General features: G+C 44.0%; 1 protein-coding gene across 1 annotated transcript in view; it reads right to left on the reverse strand.

The window, feature by feature from the left end:
* Positions 1–23,787, reverse strand: part of UBAP2 (ubiquitin associated protein 2) — a 597,209-nt gene that overhangs the window by 448,766 nt on the left and 124,656 nt on the right. Inside the window, 1 exon segment of the mRNA XM_029581175.1 lies at positions 11,928–12,005. Within this exon segment, the coding sequence (XP_029437035.1) occupies positions 11,928–12,005 (78 nt within the window).

The raw sequence follows: 23,787 nt of genomic DNA on the forward strand, positions 1-23,787 counted from the left end.
ACTTGAGATCCAGGATCGGACGGAAGGTGCCCTCCTTTTTGGGAACCAGAAAATAAATGGAATACCGACCCGTGCGAAGCTGGTCCGGCGGGACCGGGGTCACCGCCCCCAGAGCCTGTAGGTGATCGAGCGTCTGCACTATAGCCAGCCTCTTGTCCACCGGACCGCACGGCGACACCATAAAGAGATCCCGGAGGGGACGTACAAAATCCAACTCGTAGCCGTACCGGACCACGTCGAGGACCCATTGATCCGAAGTTATTTTGACCCATTCCTCCCAAAACCGGGACAGCCGACCTCCGCTAACGGGAACGGAGGAATGGGCCTGCGCACCTTCATTGCGCCGGCTTAATGGCAGCGAAACTTTGTGAGGAGCCTCCACGTTGAGGCCTCCTGCCCCGAAAGGAAGGAGAACAGGACTGGGTTCTCGTTGCCTGTTGTCTCTGGGGAAAGGCACCACCTCTTCCCGCACGGAAACGCCTTTGACCCCGAAAACGAGCCCTAGCATTCCCAAACGCCCGCGATGGACGCGGCTTATCCTCCGGCAACTTATATACTTTGTTGTCTCTCAGGTCCTTAATAAGTTGATCCAGCTCCTCTCCAAAAAGCAACTTGCCCTTAAAGGGGAAGGAACCTAATCTTGCCTTAGAGGTGGCATCCGCCGACCAACGACGGAGCCACAGAAACCTCCGAGCTGAAACAGCCGAGGACATTATGCGAGCTGAAGTACGCAACAAATCATATAAGGCATCCGCTGTATAAGCGACCGCGGCTTCCACGCAATTGGCCTGCTCAGCCTCACCCGGAGGAAGCTCCTGCGTGGTCAGCAACTGCTGGACCCATCGCAGGTTGGCCCTCTGAACGAGGCCGCTGCACGCCGCCGCCCGGACACCTAGGGCCGCCACCTCAAAAATACGCTTCAGCAAGATCTCCAGCTTACGGTCCTGGAGATCTTTCAAGGCTATACCACCCGTAACAGGGATAGTCGTATGTCTAACCACAGCTGTGACAGCCGAGTCCACCGACGGTGTCTTTAGTAGTTCCAAGGAGTCCTTGGGCAAGGGATATAGCTTTTCCATAGCCCGAGTGACCCTCAGGGAAACTCTGGCAGTTCCCACTCCTTTGAAACAATCTGTAAAACCTTGTGATGGAATGGAAAAGTCTGAGGGGGGGCCCGAAGCCCTGCCATAGCAATATCCCCCGTAGAAGTATCAGCGTCCTGGGGGGGCGCCGTTAGCTCAAGCTCCTGCAGGACATGGAGAATAAGGGAGCTTAACTCCTCCTTGCCGAATAAACGCAGCACCTGGGGGTCATCCCCTTCCACGGGCATCTGGTCGTCCGTCGCCAGCAAATCTGAAGGCTCCTGGGGAGCCAGAACCGGTTCCGCAACCCCTGTGCCCTCAGCCCCCCCCCCCCCCCGCGGGCGGGGAACACTGGCTCCGGAGGACCCTACGCCCAGCGGTTTCCCCTGGGGCAAGGCAGGTTTAGGGACCTTGGGGGGAGAAGGGACCGCTGCCTCCCAACCAGCTTCAGTCTGCAAAAAAGCTTTGTGCATTAAAGCACAAAATCGGAGAAAAAAGGCACCGACCTTTTTAAATTCTTCCTAATGGATCCCGAGGGAGGAGGGGCTGGAGGGCTCCCCAAATCGGCCGGGGACTGCGGATTTTGCTCGCTAGGGGAGGGGAGGTTTCCTCCTCCGATGCCTCCGAGTCTGTCTGCCGCGTGGCCAAGATGGCCGCCGCACTCCTCCCCGAGGGAGGAGGGGCCGGAGAACGGCTGCTAGAAGCGCTGCGATGCCGCGGCAAAGAAGGCAGCAAGGCATCGCTGCGGGCAGCGCTCGGCCCCCGGGAGGGTCCCTCGTCCCCGGGGCAACATCGGGGACAGAGGCCCTACCGGGAGAGTCGCGCCCCCGTTCCTGCACAGGCCACACAGGCCGAAGATCGCGGCATCGCGGTAAGAAAATGGAGCCCCGATGAAAAAAGGCGCCAAAAAACGAGGTGAGTAAACCCCTCACCGGCTCAGCGCGCTGGGTGACTGAGCCACCCCCTCCGGGGTCCGTAGAGGCTCTGGCAGGCCGGGGTGAAAAAGAAAAAACCCACTGCCTGTTTCCAACAGGACTGAAGTGGCTCAATTACTTTAAAAAGGGAACAGTTTTTGTTTTTTTTTTTCTTTTTGGACACCCCCTTCAGGGTTGGGACCCCTGGAATTGGGGGGAGGGTGACCGGCCCACCGGTAAGCTCTCCCCCAGCCTCAAGGACCGTCTAACCCGGGAACCTTCACAGGGCAGTGCCCTATGTGCCTGCCCCACTCTGAGCTCAAACCCGCGCTGCGCTCACACAAAACACCAACACGAACATACAGTGCAGAGAGAAGAAGAAACCAAATGATCTTGTCCCTCTATTATTGTTTTTCTTATTATTATTATTATTTTTTTTTTTTCCCAGTACGAACAAACTGACCAGGCCAGGACCGCAGGTTATGCCTCTCAATCTGCTGGAGTCAGAGAATATACTGAAGGATCGCAGGTGGCACACCAGTATATCTAGGGGGTGCTTTCAGTTTTCTCTCTGACTCCATCTGCTGGAGGGGAGGCATAACCCAGCTGTCTGGACTGATCCTGGTACGTACAGGGAATTTGTGTTTTTTCGGTATTGCATATATATTTTCTCTGGTGGTGAAAATGTAAGATGTAAAATTTCTGGAGATGCGCGAGTTACTGCCATTGAGGCTGTCTTTAAACTGAAATTTCCTTGTATTTGATCCTTTATCAACAGTTGCCATATATTTTTCTGCATCCCCAACAATTAAAATCCTGATTGGTCAATTAATAGTTAGTGGCTAATCCAATTAATCCCTCATATCTCCTTAGCTATTTAAGAGTAACTGCTCACTTATAAGTATATTAATGGTTATCTGATATAGAGATCTTCTGCCTTTGTGTGTGTGTTTTTTTTTGTTTTAGTGTTTATTATAATATATGCAATTGGTCTGCATCCCCCACCTTGAGGGCTAGAATATAATGCATTAATGGTCAGTATTTATTTTCCCTAGCCAACACTCCTTGTGACCTTGGGCAGGTCTCTATCTTCCATTGCCTCAGGTATGAACTTAGGGGCCTATTTACTAACGGGTCGACACAGTAAGGCAGAGTTAGAAAGAGTGCGGCAATGCCGGGCGCACCCTCGTTTGCCGCACGCACAGTTCTGATCACATACCGCTCGATACTCTAAATTGCTTGCAAATGCAAGCCGCGTCTGCAAAGCGCTAGGCGAAGCGTTAGGCCCGTCCAACCCATTTTACTGTATAGGCGCTTTATATAGCGCCTATACAGTATCCTGGGTGCGCTGGTACCTGTCATTTCAAATGTCAGGCACCAGGAAGTAGATCCCAACTTTTAATCCATGAAAACCTAAAAACCGAAAATCCCCTCCTCCCGAAGCAACTCGACATGTGCCAACTTACCTTTTGTTGCTTTTCAGCCCCTTCCCTTCTCTGCCGCCCTCCGGAGGGGGCAGCCGGCAGCGAAAACGGCTCGCAGCGGGTCGTCCCCCCCGCGCAGATCCCGGTTCTCCTGGCTCGGCCCTCATCAAATTGTGAAGTCAGGTGAGAGCCCACTGTTCTGTGCTTTTCAGCCCCTTCCCTTCTCTGCCGCCCTCCGGAGGGGGCAGTCAGCGGCGAAAGCAGCTTGCAGCATTCCCCTCCGCGCAGGTCCCGGTTCTCCTGGCTCGGCCCTCATCAAATTGTGAAGTCAGGTGAGAGCCGACTGTTCTGTGCCCTCTCCAGTCACGGTGCGAGCGGAGCGAAGCAAAGCGTACTTTCATTGGCCTGAGCACCCGTCAATTTGGGCGCTCCAGCCAATGAAAGCACATAGACGGGCGCGCGTGACATCACAGCGTGCGTCACACACGCCCATCTATGTGCTTTCATTGGCTGAGCGCCCGGTAATTTGGGCGCACATGGACGGGCGCGCGTGATGTCATGGCGTGCGTCACGCGCGCCCGCACGTCTATGTGCTTTCATTGGCTGGAGCGCCCAAATTGACGGGCGCTCAGGCCAATGAAAGTACGCTTCGCTCCGCTCGCGCCGTGACTAGAGAGGGCACAGAACAGTGGGCTCTCACCTGACTTCACAATTTGATGAGGGCCGAGCCAGGAGAACCGGGACCTGCGTGGGGGGGGAACGCTGCAAGCCGCTTTCACCGCCGGCTCCCCCCTCCGGAGGGCGGCAGAGAAGGGAAGGGGCTGAAAAGCACAGAACAGTGGGCTCTCATCTGCCTTCACAATTTGATGAGGGCCGAGCCAGGAGAACCAGGACCTGCGCGAGGGGGGAACGCTGCAAGCCGCTTTCACCGCCGGCTGCCCCCTCCGGAGGGCGGCAGAGAAGGGAAGGGGCTGAAAAGCACAGAACAGTGGGCTCTCATCTGCCTTCACAATTTGATGAGGGCCGAGCCAGGAGAACCAGGACCTGCGCGAGGGGGGAACGCTGCAAGCCGCTTTCACCGCCGGCTGCCCCCTCCGGAGGGCGGCAGAGAAGGGAAGGGGCTGAAAAGCAACAAAAAGTAAGAAAGCAACAAAAAGTAATGTCGAGTCGCTAGGGGAGGAGGGGATTTTAGGATTTTAGAGGTTTCCTTTTGGGGGAAAGTTTGCAGTCTACCATTACCCCTGCCTCTAACGCAGGGGTAAGGGTAGGCGCTAAGTTAGCAGGTTAAACGCGCGGCTAAACTGTAGGTTAAAAAGGCGATAGTCGGGGCGCGCGTTACTGAATGGGGGGGAATAGCTAATTCGATCGTTTACATTTAATATACTTGCCGCGTGCGGAAGGAGTTACCCGGTGATTTAAAGAGGCAGTAAGAATCGGTTAAAGGGGATTGTGTATCGCAGGAAGGGCTAACGCGGCCGGAAAGTGAGTAGAAAGCGGGTTAGGAGCGGGGTAACCGCGGCCCCACTTTACTGTATTGACCTGTAAATGTTTTCTCCCATTCTGTGTCTATGGGAAAAATGCTTAGTAAATGACCCCCCCCCCCCTTAGATTGTAAACCCTCTGGGGATAGGGCAATACTTATAGTACCTGAATATAATCTGCTCTGAAGTAATCAAACAAAAATTAATTATAAATGGAAAATTAAAAAAAAAAAATAGTATAGCCAAACAGCAAAATGTAGCTCAGATAGTAGCTCAGTTTTCCACTAGGTACCAGACACATTTCTAAGCTGCAAAGGAAAAGATACCTGTCAGTTAACTACCTTTCTCGGTGATAATCTAAAAGTTTGGGTGGGTATCTAGTTGAGAATACATCTACTCCTGCTAGTAGATAAGTGTGTTCTTTTCTTTATTCTTGGCTCTGGGAAAATAAGGGTCCACTGTATCGTTGAGAACTGCTTAGGCATTTTCAGAGACCAGACTGGTTTTTCTCTTTTTTTTTTATTTAAATGAATTGATTCTGGTTTGTCATTTTGTGACTTTTCATAATGCAAAAGACAATGATTTTTGTGTTAGAACTTTTTTTCTTTTCATATATAACTGGGCTCTGTTATGTCTTTTCAAGATAGTTTTGAAATCACAATAAAAAACAAGAAGCACCAGTGATGGCCACAGGAAGGTACTAGGAACAAACAAAGGAAGCAGTAATATCATGGACTAACAGCTAGGAAAAAGCAAATGTTGCTTACCTATAACAGGTGTTCTCACAGGACAGCAGGATGTTAGTCCTCACATATGGGAGACATCCACAGATATGGGGTTACTGTCAATTCCTTCCAACAAAGAAATTCACAAAACATCCACTAGGAACCAGGCTGCTTCTATAATAGGTCCTAATTTATGGAACTCTCTTCCATCTTCTCTAAGAACTGACCTCTCTACATCTTCCTTTAGAAAAAGCCTTAAAACGTGGCTTTTTTTTTTTTAAAGCTTTCCCCCAACAAATTTAATGTTTAACATCTCCATTCTATAAGTTCCTTTTTCTTTAGGTACATAGTATGTTTTTTTAGAACATTAGGTTCCTGTTTATATAGGTTTGATAGTTTAATCTATGTTTTTTAATTTGATATTTAATGTTTTAACTGTTTTACTGGATTCTGTCTTCAAAAATGTATTTGATGACAATTTTGTTCTGTGTAAACCGATGTGAATTGTAATGTCGGTATAGAAAAACAAACAAACAAATAAATAAATAAATCACAGGATGGAGCCCAATCACAGAACACTTTTGTCAAAGTTTCTAGAACTTTGACTGGCACCTACTGGGCATGACCAGGATGGCACTAACCCTGCAACCAGCAGGGGTCCCCTTCAGTCTTGTTTAAAGCTATAGTAAGTGCCAGAAAATAAAATAAGAAAACGTAACGAACCCAACACCACGGAGTGGCGGGAGGGTTTTGTGAGGACTAACATCCTGCTGTCCTGTGAGAACACTTGTTACAGGTAAGCAACATTTGCTTTCTCACAGGACAAGCAGGATGGTAGTCCTCACATATGGGTGAGTACCGAGCTGAGGATGTCAGAGTATGCACCAAATGTACCCAAAGACGTGCAACAGGCACAACAACTGGGGTGGAATTTGGTAGAGGGCATCCTGAACCCTAACGGGCAGGCAGAAGGATGTTGGTACATCAAGTTGCAAAAAGGTTGCGCAAGACAGATTGGCCGAAGATGGAATCTTGTCTTCCAGCCTTATCCAAATAATAATGGGCTGTAAAGGTATGGAGAGAACTCCAGGTAGCAGCCCTACAAATATTAGGAATCGGCACATAGTGTAGGTGCGGTACTGAAGTTGCCATGGCCCAGACAGAGTGTACTTTAACACGGTCTTGAAGTGGAATGCCTGCTTGCTGATAGCAAAAAGATATGCAGTCCGCTAACCAGGAGGAGAGGGTCTGCTTACCCACAGGTTGCCCTAATTTGATGGAATGGAAAGAGACAAACAACTGAGTGCTTTTCCTGTGGGTAGCTGTACGGTCTAGGTCTAGGTAGAATGCTAGAGCCCGTTTACAGTCAAGGGTATGCAGAGCCTGTTCTCCTGGATTGGAATGGAGCCTGGGAAAGAAGGTAGGTAGTATAATGGATTGATTAAGATGAAACTCCGATACTACCTTAGGCAAGAACTTAGGGTGAGTGCAGAGTACTGCCCGGTCCTGCAGAAGTTTAGTCTAAGGCGAATAGGTAACTAGGGCCTGTAACTCATTAACTCTGTGTGCGGATGTGATCGCCAAAAGAAAAATCACTTTCCAGGTGAGATAACGAGGATCACAGAATTGGAGAGGCTCGAATGGTGGCTTCATGAGCCGACCCAAAACTAGATTGAAGTCCCAAGAAGGGGCCGGAGGGCGCAAAGAAGACTTGAGGTGGAGCAAGCCCTTTAGAAATCGTGTTACAAGGGGTTGTACTGAAATAGGAACATCCCCAACACCTTTATGGAAAGCAGCTACCGCACTGACATGCATTCTGATGGAAGAAGTTTTAAGACCTGATTCTGACAAGTGCCAGAGAAAGTCCAAAAACTTTGTGGTGGAACAGGTAAAGGGATCAAGTGATTGAACAGAACACAATGATTTAAATCTGTTCCATTTGTAAAGGTAAGATTTTCTCGTGGAAGGCTTTCGTGAAGCAATGAGGACACAGGAAACTGGCTCCGAAAGGTTGAGTGGCTGAAGAATCAACCTTTCAACATCCAGGCCATCAGGGATAAGGCCTGAAGATTGGGGTGGCGCAAGCACCCATCGTTCTGAGTGATCAGAAGCAGGTCCGTTCCCAAGGGAATGTGCCTGCGAATGGAGAGGTCCTGAAGAATCGGAGGAACCATGATCCTGATAGCACCTCACTGGCCACGCCAAGTGAGGTGCTATCAGGATCAGATCATGGTTCCCTTCTCCTGACGTAGCTTCACAAGAGTATTTGAGAGAAGCGGAAGTGCGAGGAAGGCATATAAGAGACCAGTTGCCTATGAGAGGGAGAATGCATCTCTTGGTTGTGAGTGTTGGCTGCGAGCGAGAGAGCAAAAGTTCTCTACTTTGCGGTTTTGAGGTGACGCAAAGAGGTCTACATGAGGATAACCCCAACTTTGGAATATTGATTTCGCTACTGTGGGGTTGACAGACTACTCGTGCGGCTGAAAGGTGCGACTCAGCTCGTCTGCCAACACATTCTCCACTCCAGGCAAGTAGGTAGCCTTGAGGTACATCGAGTGGGAGAGGGCCTCCGCCCATATCTGTGCCGCTTCCTGACACAGTAGGTAGGAGCCCGTCCCTCCCTGTTTGTTGATGTACCACATGGCCACCTGGTTGTCCGTCTGCATCAGGATGACCTGCTTGGAGAGGTGACCCTGAGAGCATATCTGATTGCTCGTAGCTCCAGGAAATTGATTTGGTGTTTGGCTTCCTCTGGAGACCAAGCTCTTGGGTCTACAAATTGGTGACATGTGCTCCCTAGCCGAGGTTGGAAGCATCGGTGGTGATAATTATTTGAGGGTCTGGAGCCTGGAAGGGTAAGCCTTGGAGGAGATTGATCTGATTTTTCCATCAGGCTAGAGACTGACGAAGTGGGTCGGAGATGTGGACAATGGTCGACAATGGTTGGAAGGATTGAGTCCACTGTGACCTTAGAGTCCACTGCATGACTCTCATGGCCAAATGGGCCATTGGAATAACCTGTACTGAGAACGCCATGTGTTCCAGCAGGATGAGGAAGTGACGTGCAGTCGAGCGGTGCTGACTGTAGCTGGTGTGCGAGAGAAATGAGAGTGAAAGCTCGCTGTTGAGGCAGAAATGCCTTTGCTTGAAAGGTGTCCAAGTCTGCCCCTATGAAGGACAAAGTTTGAGATGGGACTAAGCAGGATTTCATGTAGTTGACTAGAAATCCTAGCAAAACCAGAGTGTATAAGGTGAGATGTAGGGACAACAGAGCAGCCTGCTGAGTGGGAGCCCTGATCAACCAATCGTCGAGATAGGGGTAGACGTGAACACCTTGAGCCCTGAGGAAGGCTGCTACTACTACGAGACACTTGGTGAAGACTCGTGGTGCAGATGCCAGGCCGAACGGTAGCACTCGGTACTGATAGTGCTTGGGGCCTACCAGAAATCTGCGATGAGATGGAGTTATCTCAATGTGTGTGTACGCGTCCTGGTGGTCAAGAGAGCAGAGCCAGTCTCCTCTTTGCAGAAGAGGAAGGAAGGAACCCAAGGTTACCATCTTGAACTTTTCTCGCTGGAGGTCCTTTTTGAGGGCACGTAGGTCCAGAATTGGACGAACGCCGTCTGATTTTTTGGGGATTAGAAAGTACCGGAAATAGAATCCTAGGCCTTGTTGGGAGTAGGGCACTGGTTCTTTTGCACTGGACTGGAGGAGGAGGGAAGCCTCCTGTTCCAGGAGTGGTGAGTGGTCAGATGTTCCCCACATCAGCCGAGGTGGGGAATCCAGTGGGATGGAGAGAAAGTTCAGGTGATAACTTTGAGAGATTATGGTAAGGACCCACTGGTCTGAGGTGATTGTGCCATTTCAACAACAGATGGCACACAATCGACCGCCCACTGGTATCTGAGGCAGTGGAAGCTGGCTGCTGCTCTCTATGCAAGAGTCAAAAGCCGGAAAGAGGGCCCGGCTGAAGAGCTGGTTGCGGCTTTTGTTTCAGAGGTTGACGAGACTAGACCTTCTGGAAAGGTCTCGTGGAAAGGTGGTAGATAGGTGGTGGGTAGGACTTCTTTGGACGGAAGAATGACTTTTTAGTGTCCTTCCTGAATGGCTGTTTGGAGGAATACTCAGAAGGCATCAGAGAGTTGGCGAAGGGTCTTCATGATGCTCTTTGAGTTCAGACATCGTCCGCTGGATCTGTTCGCCAAACAGATTGTCTCCTATACAAGGCAGATCGGACAATCTGTCTTGTACTTCAGGGCACAAGTCCGAAGACTTAAGCCAAGCCCATCTTCTTGCAGAAATGGCAGCTGCAGATACCCTGGAAGTGGTGTCGAAGATATCGTAAGAGGATCTTATTTCATGCTTCCCTGCTTCAAAACCCTTGTGTACCAGGGTTTGAAGCTATTCCTGGAATTGCTGAGGCAGGGATTCTGCAAAGTCCTGTATCTGTTTGAATAAGACCCTATTATACTGGGTCATATACAGCTGTTAAGAGGCAATCCGAGAAATGAGCATTGATCCCTGGAAGACATGCCAGCCAATGGCATCCAGGAATTTCTGTTCCTTACCTGGGGGGAAGGAAGAGTGGGGTTTTGAGCGTCGTGCCCTCTTTTGGGCAGACTCTACTATCACGGATTGGTGATCCAGCTGAGGTTTCTGGAACCCTGGGGCTGACTGGACCAAGTAAGTGGTATCTGCCTTTCGGATGACTGGAGCTACTGAACCAGGGTGTTCCCAGTTCTTTTTGAGAAGATCCAAAAGAACCTGATGAATAGGGATGGAGATTATTTCCTTGGAGCATCCAGAAATTGTAACAGCTCCATCATTTGGTGCCTATCATCTGTAATTGGAAGGGAACCAACTCAGACATTTCCTTCACAAAATTTATGAAGGACAAGTCCTCTGGAGGAGAACGCTTCCTGCTTTCCATAGGAGAAGGAGGAGATGGTAAATCATCGGTGTCTTGAGATGAATCGTCAGTCCAGGTGTCATAAGGAGCAGCACCTGTCCCTCTAGGAACCGGAGAAGGATGGGACGATGGTATTCCTGAAGGTCCTGGTCTAGGCTCTGAAGGCATCAAGGGAAGTACTGGAGGCACCGATGAAGGCATCGAGGGCAGCAATGGATGGATCGGTAGTGCCGATGGCCGAATCGGCATCGATGGCTGAGGTATCAGCAGGACTCCCGATGGAGGAATACGGAACGGTGTTTCTTCTCCCGATGAAAGAGTAAGTGGAGAAGGCACCAGATTCACCGGTGACCCAGGATCCATCGGTGGAAAAGCGGCTATAAGCACTTCCATCTTTGAGAGCAGCGGTGCCAATGCTTCTGGAATGGGATCGGTGGTCGGTTCCACAATCTGCGCCAGTGTCGGAGGAACTTGGAACCTGTGCATCGCCTTATCGATGGCCTCCTGAACCATCCGGTCAGGCTCTTCATGGAGACCTGGAGCAAGCAGCCCCGGCTCCGGAAGGGAAGAAGGAGGCAGAGGCACAACCGGAGGGACCACTGTTAAAGGCTGAGTCGCGGCTCCCGATACCTGTCCAGGTGAGTTGCCTCAGTGACCCGATCCCAGAAAGGGTCGATGCCTTTTCTGGACGGGGTTTCTTCGATAGCAGCTCAGACGATGGCGAAGTCGACGATTTTCCTTCCTCGATGGTCTGAGGCTTTCGGTGTCGATGCCGATGTTTCTCTCTACGATCCCTCGATCTTGAGGAGGAGTACCGGGCACAGACAGAACCCCGACGCAATGGCTTTTGAAAAAATTGAGCCACGGTGTGGTCGACGGCCAGTAGGCCGCGAGAGCCAAACTAGATGGAAATCGACCGGAACCACATAAAAACTTACCGGAGTACCGCGGAAGCAAAAATTCAAAAGGGGGACCCCCTGTGGGGTATGAAAGTTTGTAGTAATTTTGTGAGGAAAATTCCTGTCAGGAATCTCTGTGGAGCTCCTTAAACCACTTGGCTACTGCTGCGCGGAAAAAAGAAGACTGAAGGGGGACCCCTGCTGATTGCAGGGTTCGTGCCATCCTGGGCATGCCCAGTAGGAGCCAGTCAAAGTTCTAGAAACTTTGACAAAAGTGTTCCGTGTATGGGCTCCATCCTGTGATGTCACCCATATGTGAGGACTACCATCCTGCTTGTCCTGTGAGAATGACAATTACTAACATAGTTTCTTCCAAACATGTCACAGTTTGCAAAATTCACAAGAAACTTGTTATGGAAATAACAGTAAGAACAAATGTAATGACAAGGCAAGGATAAAAGTTCACTATGAACAATGGTATCTGTAGCTCACTTGTTTAACTTTATCTTCAAAGTCTGCATCATTCTGGTCATAAATCATCTGAGCGAGGCGAATCTGTTCAGCTGTTGCCTGAAAAAAACAAGATAGACAGTTTTAATGACCACAATGTGAAAAAGTACATGCAGGTTAAGATAAATAAGCAAATAAAGATACTACCACTTTTTAGTTAGGACATGCCCTGAAAACCATGTCAAGTTACTTCCACCCTCTAAAAGACCGAGAGCAGCTGATAAGCAAAATATCTGAATCATTCAAAACAATTTTTCCATCACAACTAAAAGAATAAAAAGACAGATTAATAACCCTGCCATCACATTACTCCCTTACATCTGCCAGCTTTTAATATTTTCACTACCTCTTATGATAAACCACAAGCATCATCATAATTTGACCAGTTATCCAATGAACAAAGTCAGAAATGAATAGAGATGTGATTCGGCCGAACCTTTTGGTTCGGCCCAAGTTAATCGGCCCACCGCGGGAAATTTCGTTTTGGGCCGATTTTTTTTCGGCTGTCCAGATCCGGAAAAAAAAACCAAAACAAAAAAACACCCCAACCCTTCAGATTTAATTAATAAGAATCCCCCACCCTCCCGACACCCCCAAAACTTGCCTAAAGTCCCTGGTAGTCCAGCTGGGGTCCCGGGAGTGATCTCCCGCTCTCGGGCCATCAGCTGCCAGTAAACAAAATGGCGCCGGTGGCCCTTTGCCCTTACCATGTGACAGGTGCTATCGATGCCATTGGCCGGCCTCTGTCACATGGTAGGAGCAATAGATGGCCGGCACCATCTTAAAAAATGTCACAGGCCATCCATTGCTCCTACCATGTGACAGGGGCTGGCCAATGGCACCGATTGCCTTTACCATGTGACAGGGGCTAAGGGCCATCGGCACCATTTTGATTAGTAGCAGTAGACGACCCGAGAGGGGGAGATCGCTCTCAGGACCCCACTGGACCACTAGGGACTTTAGGCAAGTTTGTGGGGGGGGGGGGGGGGTTGGGGGTGGGTTTGGGTTTTGTTTTGCTTTTTTATGTGGGTTTTCCTATCGTTTCGGGGACCCCTCCCCCAAACTGCGATGAAATAGGAAATAGCGTCTATATTTCCTATTTCATCACACACGAATGCACATCCCTAGAAATGAACCACCACCATGAAATACAAATGCAGTTCAATTTATCCTTCAGTGGTTCGTACAAATCTAATCCTGTCTTATGGTATCCAAGATGCTAAGACTATGTGGAAAGGATTATCAGCATAGTCCATGTAATTTTTAAATTTAATCCATTTGCAGCAACAGTACTTTAATTTTCACTCATGAGGACCACTCACTTGCATTTCCATAGTAAATGGCTGTTTCTGCTTTAAAAAGCTCAGATATAAACAATTTAAAAACTACCAAAGGGAAATACAAGAGTTAGGTAAAAAAAATAAACAAAAACAAAAAAAAAGAAATTCTTCTAAAATTAAATATTACAATTTAATTACTACAAAAGTTTGTCTTTCCTTTGATACAAGTCAAGTCATGCAACAATTAGTACTGCTAAATGGGAAAATTTCATACTTAATATATTGCATCATGCAGAAATGCTTCAACATAAAGTTAGGATTCTATAGCAAGTCCAGTGCTCTATAATATAAAATGACACCAAACAAACAAAAAGGGAAAAGAAGCTGGACAAAATTACTCAGTCCAGTCAGCCCAAGTAGCAATACAAGTTCATTCCCTAAGCCAACTGAAAAAAAACCCTACTTGCATAGGAAACGGAAGAATAAACTGACAAAGCAAGAGTATATATATATATATATATATATATATATATATATATATATATATAGCTTGTGGCGCAGTGTGCTGATACCTGTTGATATGGCAATTATCAGTTCTTGTTTATCCCTTCTTGGTCCAGATCCGCTCCTTTCTTCCACATCACCAAATATATCACTCACATACTTCTCCATTAACTCAGCTTACTTCTTTCATTCACACAACTAGACATTACATCTCATTCTTTCATTCACACAACTAGACGTTACATCTCATTCTCAAATCAAATCAGCACTCAAAGAACATGGACTGTTAACCTAGAGCAGTGAAGGCGAACTCTAGTCCTCAAGTGCTACAAACAGTCCAGGTTTTCAGGATATCTACAATGAATATGCTTGAGAAAGATTTGCATGCACTGCCTCCATTGTATGCACATCTATTTCATGTATATTCATTGTGGATATCCTGAAAACTTGGCCTATTTGTGGCACTCGAGGACTGGGGTTCGCTCACTGACCTGGAAGGTTGGGGGCTCCTCTCCCCCATTTTTGTTAAAGGACACCCATATACTTAAACAATATACTGAACACTTCTGTATGTCCCCACTTTTAAGACAAGAAGTAAGCCCAACACTTCAGTCTGGCCTAATGATATGCTCCATTTCCACCCAAGAAACACGGATAATTATCTTCATATTTGTAGGTTAATGGCAATCAGTTAACAAGGTTTATGGAATAGCTGCATAGTTGAGGAAAATATGAGCAATTATTTAAGGAATATGCATCTACCTAATATTTCATGGGAGGAGCAGAATAGACAGAGATTACAAGTTTTGAGGTTTTTCAGGCAACTTAATCTTTAAAAGCTGTGGAAAATCCCCTAAGGGAAAATATTGTGGGATTTCCCTTAGTCTAGTTTTATAACTTCTATCTGAATAAATTCAAAAGCTTTAAAAGAAAAATTTGTAATCACTAATAAGTAGGCAATATTATCTGATCATACATGGACAGATCTAACAGGTCACTAACAGCAACACAGAATATGAGAGCTCGGAGTGGCACAGAAGACATTCACACCTCATAAATGATCTTAAGATAGTGATAACAAGCAACAGACAAATCAGCTGTCAGTATATCATACTCCAAGTGAATGCTATCAAACCTCTTTTCAGCATCATTGAGCACTGCAGATTGTTGTTTATCCTGAGCAGTCTAAATCAAATTCAGTAGTCTGTTGCTTGCTGCTTGTCTCAGGTATAAAACCCATCAGGTCCTCATGTATTAAACAAGGTGCTAAAATACCAAGGCTAGTGGCCATGACTTTTATCAGTATTTATCAGCAAAATAGGTTGACATAATACATACACAGACTAGATGCACAAAATGTGCGTCCAGAAAATCGCTTAGCAATACACACCCAACAAGAGACACGGATCTAGATGTACAAGGAGGTGAGTAGGCACACACCGATAACACACACACACGCTACGAAGTAACAGCTGCGGCCTACCATGCCACCAAAAGACTGCTCAACCCGCCATGCCTGAGTTCCCCAGAGATGTGAGCGGGAGGAGCTGAATGCCAAGGAGGAAGACCCACAGGAAGAATCCTCACTAAAACATTTCCTTTTTTTTTTTATTCTGGTGGATTCCTTCCTAAAAACTCTTAGAGAATCTAAGGGAATAAATTATTTCCTACTCAGCATCTAGGCTATAAGGACCAGAAAATAGTTGTTGGGAAGAAAAAAAAAAATCTATCTTGGTTCTGTGCAATCAGAATTTACTTAAAATATTACCTGCACTAATTCAATATTCAAGACGGTGTACAAAGTAACAGTCATAAAAAGCATAACCTAAAAACAATGAGATATTTCACGGTCTGTCATCTTTTAAGTAGGTGATCAATTAAATTACATATACAGGCTCCTAGAAGTCCCCTTACATATCATAAACCTTCTAAGAAGCTATTACAGCTACGGTAGTTACGACAGCGGGTAAGCAGTAATGCAACCCTAGACTGAATGCACTCTAGCTGGGGCATTAAATGTTTCCCTAAATAGAAACATTTTAAGTTACTTCTTGAAAGAGTGCATGCATGTGATTAGACATTGTAATTCCCTCCTGGAACAAAACATAGATCCTGCAACTGAGAAGGCTCTACCCAGAGTCACAGAAAAATAGGCTAAATGAGGGGAGGGGACATCCAGTAGGACACAACAAATAGACCCAAGAACCTATGGAGAGTTATAAATATGTAGCATGGCCCAAACCCAAGGAGAGATTGTGTTACTCAGGAGTTTGTGGATCGTAACCACCTTATATTTAATCCACCACTACACTGGTAGCCAGTGGAGAGAACAGAGGTGATGTGGTTTCAAACTAGAGCCAGTGAGATTGCATATAGCACAATTTTGAACAATCTGCAGAGTTCTTGATACATTTGCCAGCAACTCAATGTAAATCAAATTACAGTAATACAGGCTTGCTAGAACTAATGTGTGTACTCCTGTTCAGAAATCACAAAGACTAACTAGAAGTTTTAAACTACACAATATACACAAATTAAAGAAAGCTGTTTTTAATACAGTCTTGACTTGGATCTGTAATGAATAATGATTAATCAGATTCAAGCATGATGCCCAAGTTTCTTAGCTGAGTCGCTATGGGCAACTCAAAGCCTTCAAAAGCTGAAAGAGAAGGGACTGTCACTAGATGGAAAACTATTCAAATTTTTAACTTCTGTCTTTAAAAGAGCATGGGATACATTCAGAGTATCCCTAGTGGCTAAAGGATAGAAATGAAGAAACCAAGTAACTTGTGTTAAACTTAAGATGTAACATTTGTGCTTGGATTTAACCTACACAGAGCAGCAGTTACTACATCCTTAAGAGAAGTTATGGGGCGTAACTTGCACACAGAAGCATTTATTACTCTAATCAACTCTGCAGTCATTTACTATGTTACTGTGTCATTTACTATGTTCTCAACATTGAGGGCCAACTTGTTATGAAATAGCCACCTTTTGACTGCTGATAAACAGATGGACACCATGCTGAAAGTTATGGAGCACATTGATATTGCCTGGACAAAAAGAGTGTATGCCATCTGCACACAACCTGTAACATTTATTTATTTATTTATTTTTGGTTTTTATATACCGGTCTTCTTGCATTAGATGCAAATCAAATCGGTTTACATTGAACAATTAAAACTTGCTTGAAAAGCATTACATGTAACAAAGAACATCAAAAACATGAAAACCTGTTGGAACAATAATAAAACACAGAGTTTGAATTGTTCATCTTTACCAGATGCCTTACAGGAAAACAAAAAATGGATTAAAAAATTAAAATTAAATAACATATGGAAGTAACGAGAGAAAATAGAGCAAGGGAGCACTGAGTGAAAATTATGAGAGAGGAAGAGGAGAGGGAGCACTGAGTGAAAATTATGAGAGAGGAAGAGGAGAGGAGAGGGAGGGGGAAAAAAAGAACAGAGGGACCAGAAAGGTGGTTAAAAAAAGGAAGGATTAGAGGGAGGAAATTATAAAAAGAAAAAGAAACAAAAATCGAATTTGCCATGGTAAATCTACAGTAAGAAATCAGGGAAATGCTAGATTAAATAGATAAGTTTTCAGATTTTTCTTGAAGGATTGATGGCAGGGATCCTGTCTAAGGTCTGGAGGAAGTGAATTCCAATGAGGGGGAGCTGCCGTGGAAAAAGCTCTGTTACTTAGTGGATTTTTGGCTTGAGGGACAAAAAGGGAGCCTTGATAAGCTTTTCTTATTGGTCTTTTTGATTTGTTGGTGCGAAACTGAATAGTAAGATCAATTGGGGCTAAATTGTTTAAGGATTTATGTATAATGGTCATGGCTTTGTAGAGAACTCTGTATTTAATCGGAAGCCAGTGAAGCTTGAAGAGAATGGGTGTAATGTGGTCTCTCTTATTTGCGTTGGTCAGTATCCTGGCTGCTGAGTTCAGTAACAACTGTAGAGGCTTGGTGGAGTTGGCTGGAAGACCAAGTAGCAAAGCGTTACCATAGTCCACTTTGGAGAGTATGATTGATTGAAGGACAAGGCGGAAATCGTGTGAATGCAAAAGGGGTTTTAGTCTTTTCAGAACTTGTAATTTGAAAAAGCATTCTTTAATTGTGTTATTTACAAAACTTTTGAGGTTCAGGTGAGTGTCCAAAAGCACGCCTAGATCTCTTACATGGGAAGTGTTTTTGATGTTGTCCAGGATTGTTGCAGGAGGATTAGGATTAGAGGTCATATCTTTTTGTGTTTGATCAATTATAAAGTTAGATATCTCTCTAGGAATGAAGTTGTCATCCTGGGAGATGAGGAGGTATTCCGTTTTTTGCTTGTTGATGACCAGGTTGAGTTTGGTGAGGAGTGAGCTGATTTCCTGAAAGCAATATTCCCAGAAAATTAAAGTATTTTGAAGGGATTTCTTTATAGGGATGAGAATTTGTATGTCATCTGCATATACAAAATGTTTGATTTTCAGTTTAGATAGCAGGAAGCAGAGGGGTAGAAGATAAACCTGAGATTAACCCATACATAGGTGTCATATAGATGTTAAACATCTATATGCAAGGCCAATTCTTGGCAGATACCCGATAACTCAGAAAAGCCAATTCTCACTTGGTAAGAACAACCTGTGAAATCTTAATATCAGCCAGCCGAGCCAACAGAATCAAATCCATGCATTGAGGGGTTTTCCAAGATGGCAACATGACTGGCTGCATCAACGCTGCTCTGAATTTCCTCTTTTCCTTTGCTGGTTGAATCGGTATGCCTCCCAAACAAAAAGGCAAAGTTAGGGCTTACCCTTTGGAGCCCTCTCTGCCTTCTAGACAGCGCTTTATTTCCAAATTCGCAGTGACATCATCTTTGGAAGAGGGCAATATCCCCATGCTGGGCCGGACAGATGGGAGTCTTCCCCAGTTGGGGAGGAGGTTTCTCTGAGCCTTCTTGACATTTGGCTGCCACTGGTTCAGCATGCTCAGGACCCAGATATAGCAGAGGCACCGGGAGTGAATGCCGTGTTGCATTCTGCTTCGGAGGGAGTGTCCAGGTCCTCTTTGGTTGCAAATGAGGGGACTTCTCCCCTGGAGAATGTTTGCCGATTACCTGATTCTCTACACATAGGTGAAGCTCACACTGGTGAATCTGGAGTTTGTACTATTTCTCCAGTGATGGCTGTCCCTGATAGTTACTTTGGAGAGTCTTTGGGACTTGATAGCGACCATGTGCCAGGCTTGTGCTGTGTGTTCCTTAAAGGTGGATTCTGTTTCCTCTTGTCTGAATCTATATGCTTCTACCTGCGAAGCATCCCAATCTCAAATGTCTTCTAGATTTTCTTCTCTTGAACAAAAGGTTTCTAGTATTGAGAATCTTCAATCTTCCCTCATACAAGAAAGGAATACTCTACAGCATAGACTTGACGACTGGAGAATAAGTCTCGCCAACTTAACTTGAGAGTCATTAATTTTCCCAAGGTTGTGGGTGAGCTTCCCAGGATGGCTCTTCGGCGTTATCTCCTTCAAAATTTGAAAATTCCCGAGGAAACAATTCCTGCCTTAAATAAAGTTTATTTTATTTTATCTGGGAGCACTCAATCTCGGGATGTGAACCTGGATTTAACGGCTTTTCTTGAGTCTTCCAATCTTGAAGTTGTTGGAAGATCTCCTCTTGTGGTTACTTTTTCCTCTGAATCAGCCTTGAGTTTTATTATGAAGAATTACTTTAAGAATTCTGCTATTTCCTTTATGGGTTTAGCTGACAGGGTTTTTATTGAATATTCCTTTGCTTCCCAGATATTAGGAGGAAGGTTTAGCCTTTCGTAAAGATGTACTAGCACTTGGAGCAACATTTATGTTAGGGTTGCAAACAAGTTTTATATCTTTTTTGTTCCTAAACAGCTTCAGGCCTTTATTAATTCCAGAAAGCCCTTAACTTCAAGTCCCTTAGACTCTTCGTGAACGCCTACTTGATTCATGATATTTGAAGTCATGTAATGCCTTTTCCATATATTTTTTCTCCTGTTTCCCCCCCCCCCCCCCCCCCCTCCTTTCGATGATGGATAATTTTAAATACAAATTTTCCTTGTTATAATATATTATACATGTCCTTTGGTTTATTTCTGGTATTTCTATACAAAAAATAGTTTGTCATTTTTGTTAAAATAAAGAATTTAAAAAAAAGAATCAAATCCTTGCTTATAATCATCTAGTCTGCTGGTTAGTAATAGTGTTTCAATATTAAAGGACTAAAGAAAGCAGAATTAGTACTGATCTATTAAAAATTTCTCAATAAGCTCTGTTTCAAATTGGTGCTCTCAATCTTCATCAGAAAGGGTACAGATTAAATGGGATAACTGCTGAAACATAAGGGATCAAAAAATGTATTGTATTTTAAAGAGTCAGCCAAATTGATGCCCTCTTCAAATTCACAGGCACAGATCCTTCTGAAAGGATATCCAAATTTGCTCCGGCCAATAAGGAGCTACAAATATATTTTTATGAGTTCTTCTGAGTTTTAAGGGCTTTGCAACCAAAGTCATTGAAAGATATGCATACAGAAGACATGCCAATGAAGACAGAAGGCATTTGTCCCTCTCCTGAAACAGAAGTTTGGGATTTTTCCTATTTGACTGCTCAAGAAAACTGAACATTTTGGGCCACATCAGTTGAATTGCAGATTCCTCCCTTACTTCTAGTACCTGTCAGGATTACATACATGCAAATATCCATCCCAGCTTGAAAAAAAACCTTCATTATTTACTGATAACATTTGTAATTTCAAATCAGTCTCTAAATTTCTCCTTTTACGGAACATTTCTCCTTTTACGGAACATTTATTTAAAAGATCATAAGAAACCAACTAGCAGATTTTCTAGAGTGAGATGGTCTCCAAGACCTACCCTCCGATCTAGGTTTGACAGGAATTTATTAATGAGACAACAAAAGCTGCATGGTTTGATTCCTGAGCTTCTGATCCTCCACTGGATGGTAGAAATCCCATTACTTTAATGAAGATTCCACAGTTTTATTTGTAAAAAAAAAAAAAAAAAAGTATCTATCCCATGGGCAGATCATGAATATTGATATTTTCTGTCAAAGAGGAAATTCCAATTTTGTTTAAATTATGTGAGTTGTACTGTTAGAATGACTTTGCAAAGGATAAGTTTAAAGTTTTTGGGAAAATGCTTGTACTGAGGACAAGCTGGATGTGAAATTACAGAGTATGCAGTGGACTAATGGAACATTACTGTTAGATTTATGATGCTGCTGCTCCAACTAATATATTTGAAAAAAACACAGCAAATATGCTTTATGGTTTACTAAAAAATTAGCAGAACAAAACCTGATTAGAAAAGCTGAACATAAATGGCGTAAATGTAAATCTCCGCAGAACAAGCATGCCTATTATACATGTCTAATCACAAATTCTATAAAATAAGCCCCTGGAAATGTTCTCTGTAGTTAAAAGTTTGACTGAAGTGCAAAAAGGAGTATGAGAAAGCTCCATCAAGAGAATTTAGCACTACCCTTTCAGAGTAAAATTTTGAAGGTACAAAATTCATTGAATATTACATCCAAGCCTAATATACTTACTGAGTTCCAGTAGTTATGATGTACAGATCATTTGGTCCAAGCTCCATTCATTAACTCCTCAAATTTTAGGAGAAACCTTACTTAACATAAGTCAACTCATAGCTGTCTAGACCCTTGTCCACTTTGGGTTATTAAAAACCCTTGTTGGGAGAGTAAACACTTCTTTATTGAGATGTAGTAACTAAATCTTTCAAGAAAGCAATTGTAAGGCCAATAGCATAGGATCATTCAGTCTTGGTCTCTGCTGTTTTGAACTATCATACAATTTCAAATCTATGTTCAGTCAGTAAAGTTTTGGAGAAATGGGTTTTAACCCAACTTGATTTCCTGGAAGAGAATTGTTTATTAGACAAGGAATAAATTGGTTTCAAAAAGGATTATTGGACTGAAACCTTGCTGCTTTCTTTATAGATGTCTGCTGTAAATTAGAATTCTGTAAGACAGGGATTTTGGTGCAGTTGGACATTTCCTCTACATTTGACACCATCTGTTATGAAATTTTGCTTTCAACATTGCAGTGGATAAGTATTGGTGGAAGAGTATTGGCATGGTTCTGCTCTTTTCTGCAAGTCAAAAGTAAGCCAGTACAACTGAATAACAACCCCCTTACGACTGGTTTAAGAGTTTTGCAGGGGGTCTCTTGTCTGCTGTTCTCCAATATTTATATGCAGCCTTTGGGAAAAATTTTGTCATCTCTTGACTTGTCATAAAATATATTTCTAGCACGAGGACTGGTGAATTCCCATATGAAGCCTTTAATAGATCCATTTTACTTGTGAAGGATTGCTTGAGTACAAATGGTATATTTCTTAATTGTGATAAGACCACTGTTCTTTGGCTTAGGAAGAAAAAAAACTATCATCTCAGTTAATATGCTTTCTTGTGGATTTACAGATACTTTATCTAGTGAAGTTAGACATAAGAACATGCCATACTGGGTCAGACCAAGGGTCCATCAAGCCCAGCATCCTATTTCCAACAGTGGCCAATCCAGGCCATAAGAACCTGGCAAGTACCCAAAAACTGTCTATTCCATGTTAATGTTGTTAGTAAGAGCAGTGGTTATTTTCTACATCAACTTAGTTAATAGCAGGTAATGGACTTCTCTCCTCCAAGAACTTATCCAATCCATTTTTAAACACAGCTATACTAACTGCACTAACCACATCCTCTGGCAACAAATTCCAGAGTTTAACTGTGCATTGAGTAAAAAAGAACTTTCTCTGATTAGTTTTAAATGTGCCACATACTAACTTCATGGAGTGCCCCCTAGTCTTTCTATTATCCAAAAGAGTAAATAACAGATTCACATTTACCCGTTCTAGACCTCTCATGATTTTAAACACCTCTATCATATCCCCCCCTCAGTCGTTTCTTCTCCAAACTGAAAAGTCCTAACCTGTTTAGTCTTTCCTCATAGGGGAGCTGTTCCATTCCCCTTATCATTTTGGTAGCCCTTCTCTGTACCTTCTCCAATGCAATTATATCTTTTTAAAGATGTGGCGACCAGAATTGTACACAGTATTCAAGGTGCGGTCTCACCATGGAGCGATACAGAGGCATTATGACATTTTCCGTTTTATTCACCATTCCCTTTCTAATAATTCCCAACATTCTGTTGCTTTTTTGACTGCCGCAGCACACTGAACCAACAATTTCAATGTGTTATCCACTATGCCGCCTAGATCTCTTTCTTGGGTTGTAGCACCTAATATGGAACCTTGTGTAACTATAGCATGGGTTATTTTTCCCATGTTCTCTTTATTCTAACCTCTTGCTTAAATCACAAGTAAAATAGGTTGCAAGGATTGCCTTTTATAAATTATGTATGCTTAAATCATTACGTGCAATTTTGTCAACAGAAGATTTCAGAACTATGGGGCAGGCAATTATGTTCAATAATCTTGATTATTATAACTTGTTATATTTGAGAATGCCTAACTATTTGCTTCGAATGTGTTGCAATTAATTCAAAATGCATCTGTTCGCATTTTGTTTGGTTTGCACTGGGGTGCAAGTTTATCCCTGTATTTGAAGAATCTTCATTGGCTTCCAATTTCTGCCCATATTAAGTTTAAGATTTTTAACTCTTGTACATAAATAAGTATATTCCAAAAGTTTATGTTTGAAAGATAAGATAAGCTGGTATGATCAGTCTTGTGTTTTACATTCCTCATTGCAATGACCCTTTCCATCAATATATATCGTTTGTAAGAAACAAAACGTAAAGTCATTAATTGCTGCTTTTGAGTTGTGGAATTCTTTGCCTCTCAAACTCCACAATGTACAAGATTATTTAAATTTTCAGAAGTAACTGAAAGCAATGTTATTTGTACAGGTATATTCTGATCAATCTGTAAGCACATGAAAGTGATGAGTCTGCAATGGTTTGAAGTGCGTTGTCTTAATTTTTATTAATGTTTTATATGTTTTAGTATTTTATTATGTATGTTTTTATGTAATC

Source organism: Rhinatrema bivittatum, chromosome 1 (assembly GCF_901001135.1).
Source record: "Rhinatrema bivittatum chromosome 1, aRhiBiv1.1, whole genome shotgun sequence".
NCBI lineage: Eukaryota > Metazoa > Chordata > Amphibia > Gymnophiona > Rhinatrematidae > Rhinatrema > Rhinatrema bivittatum.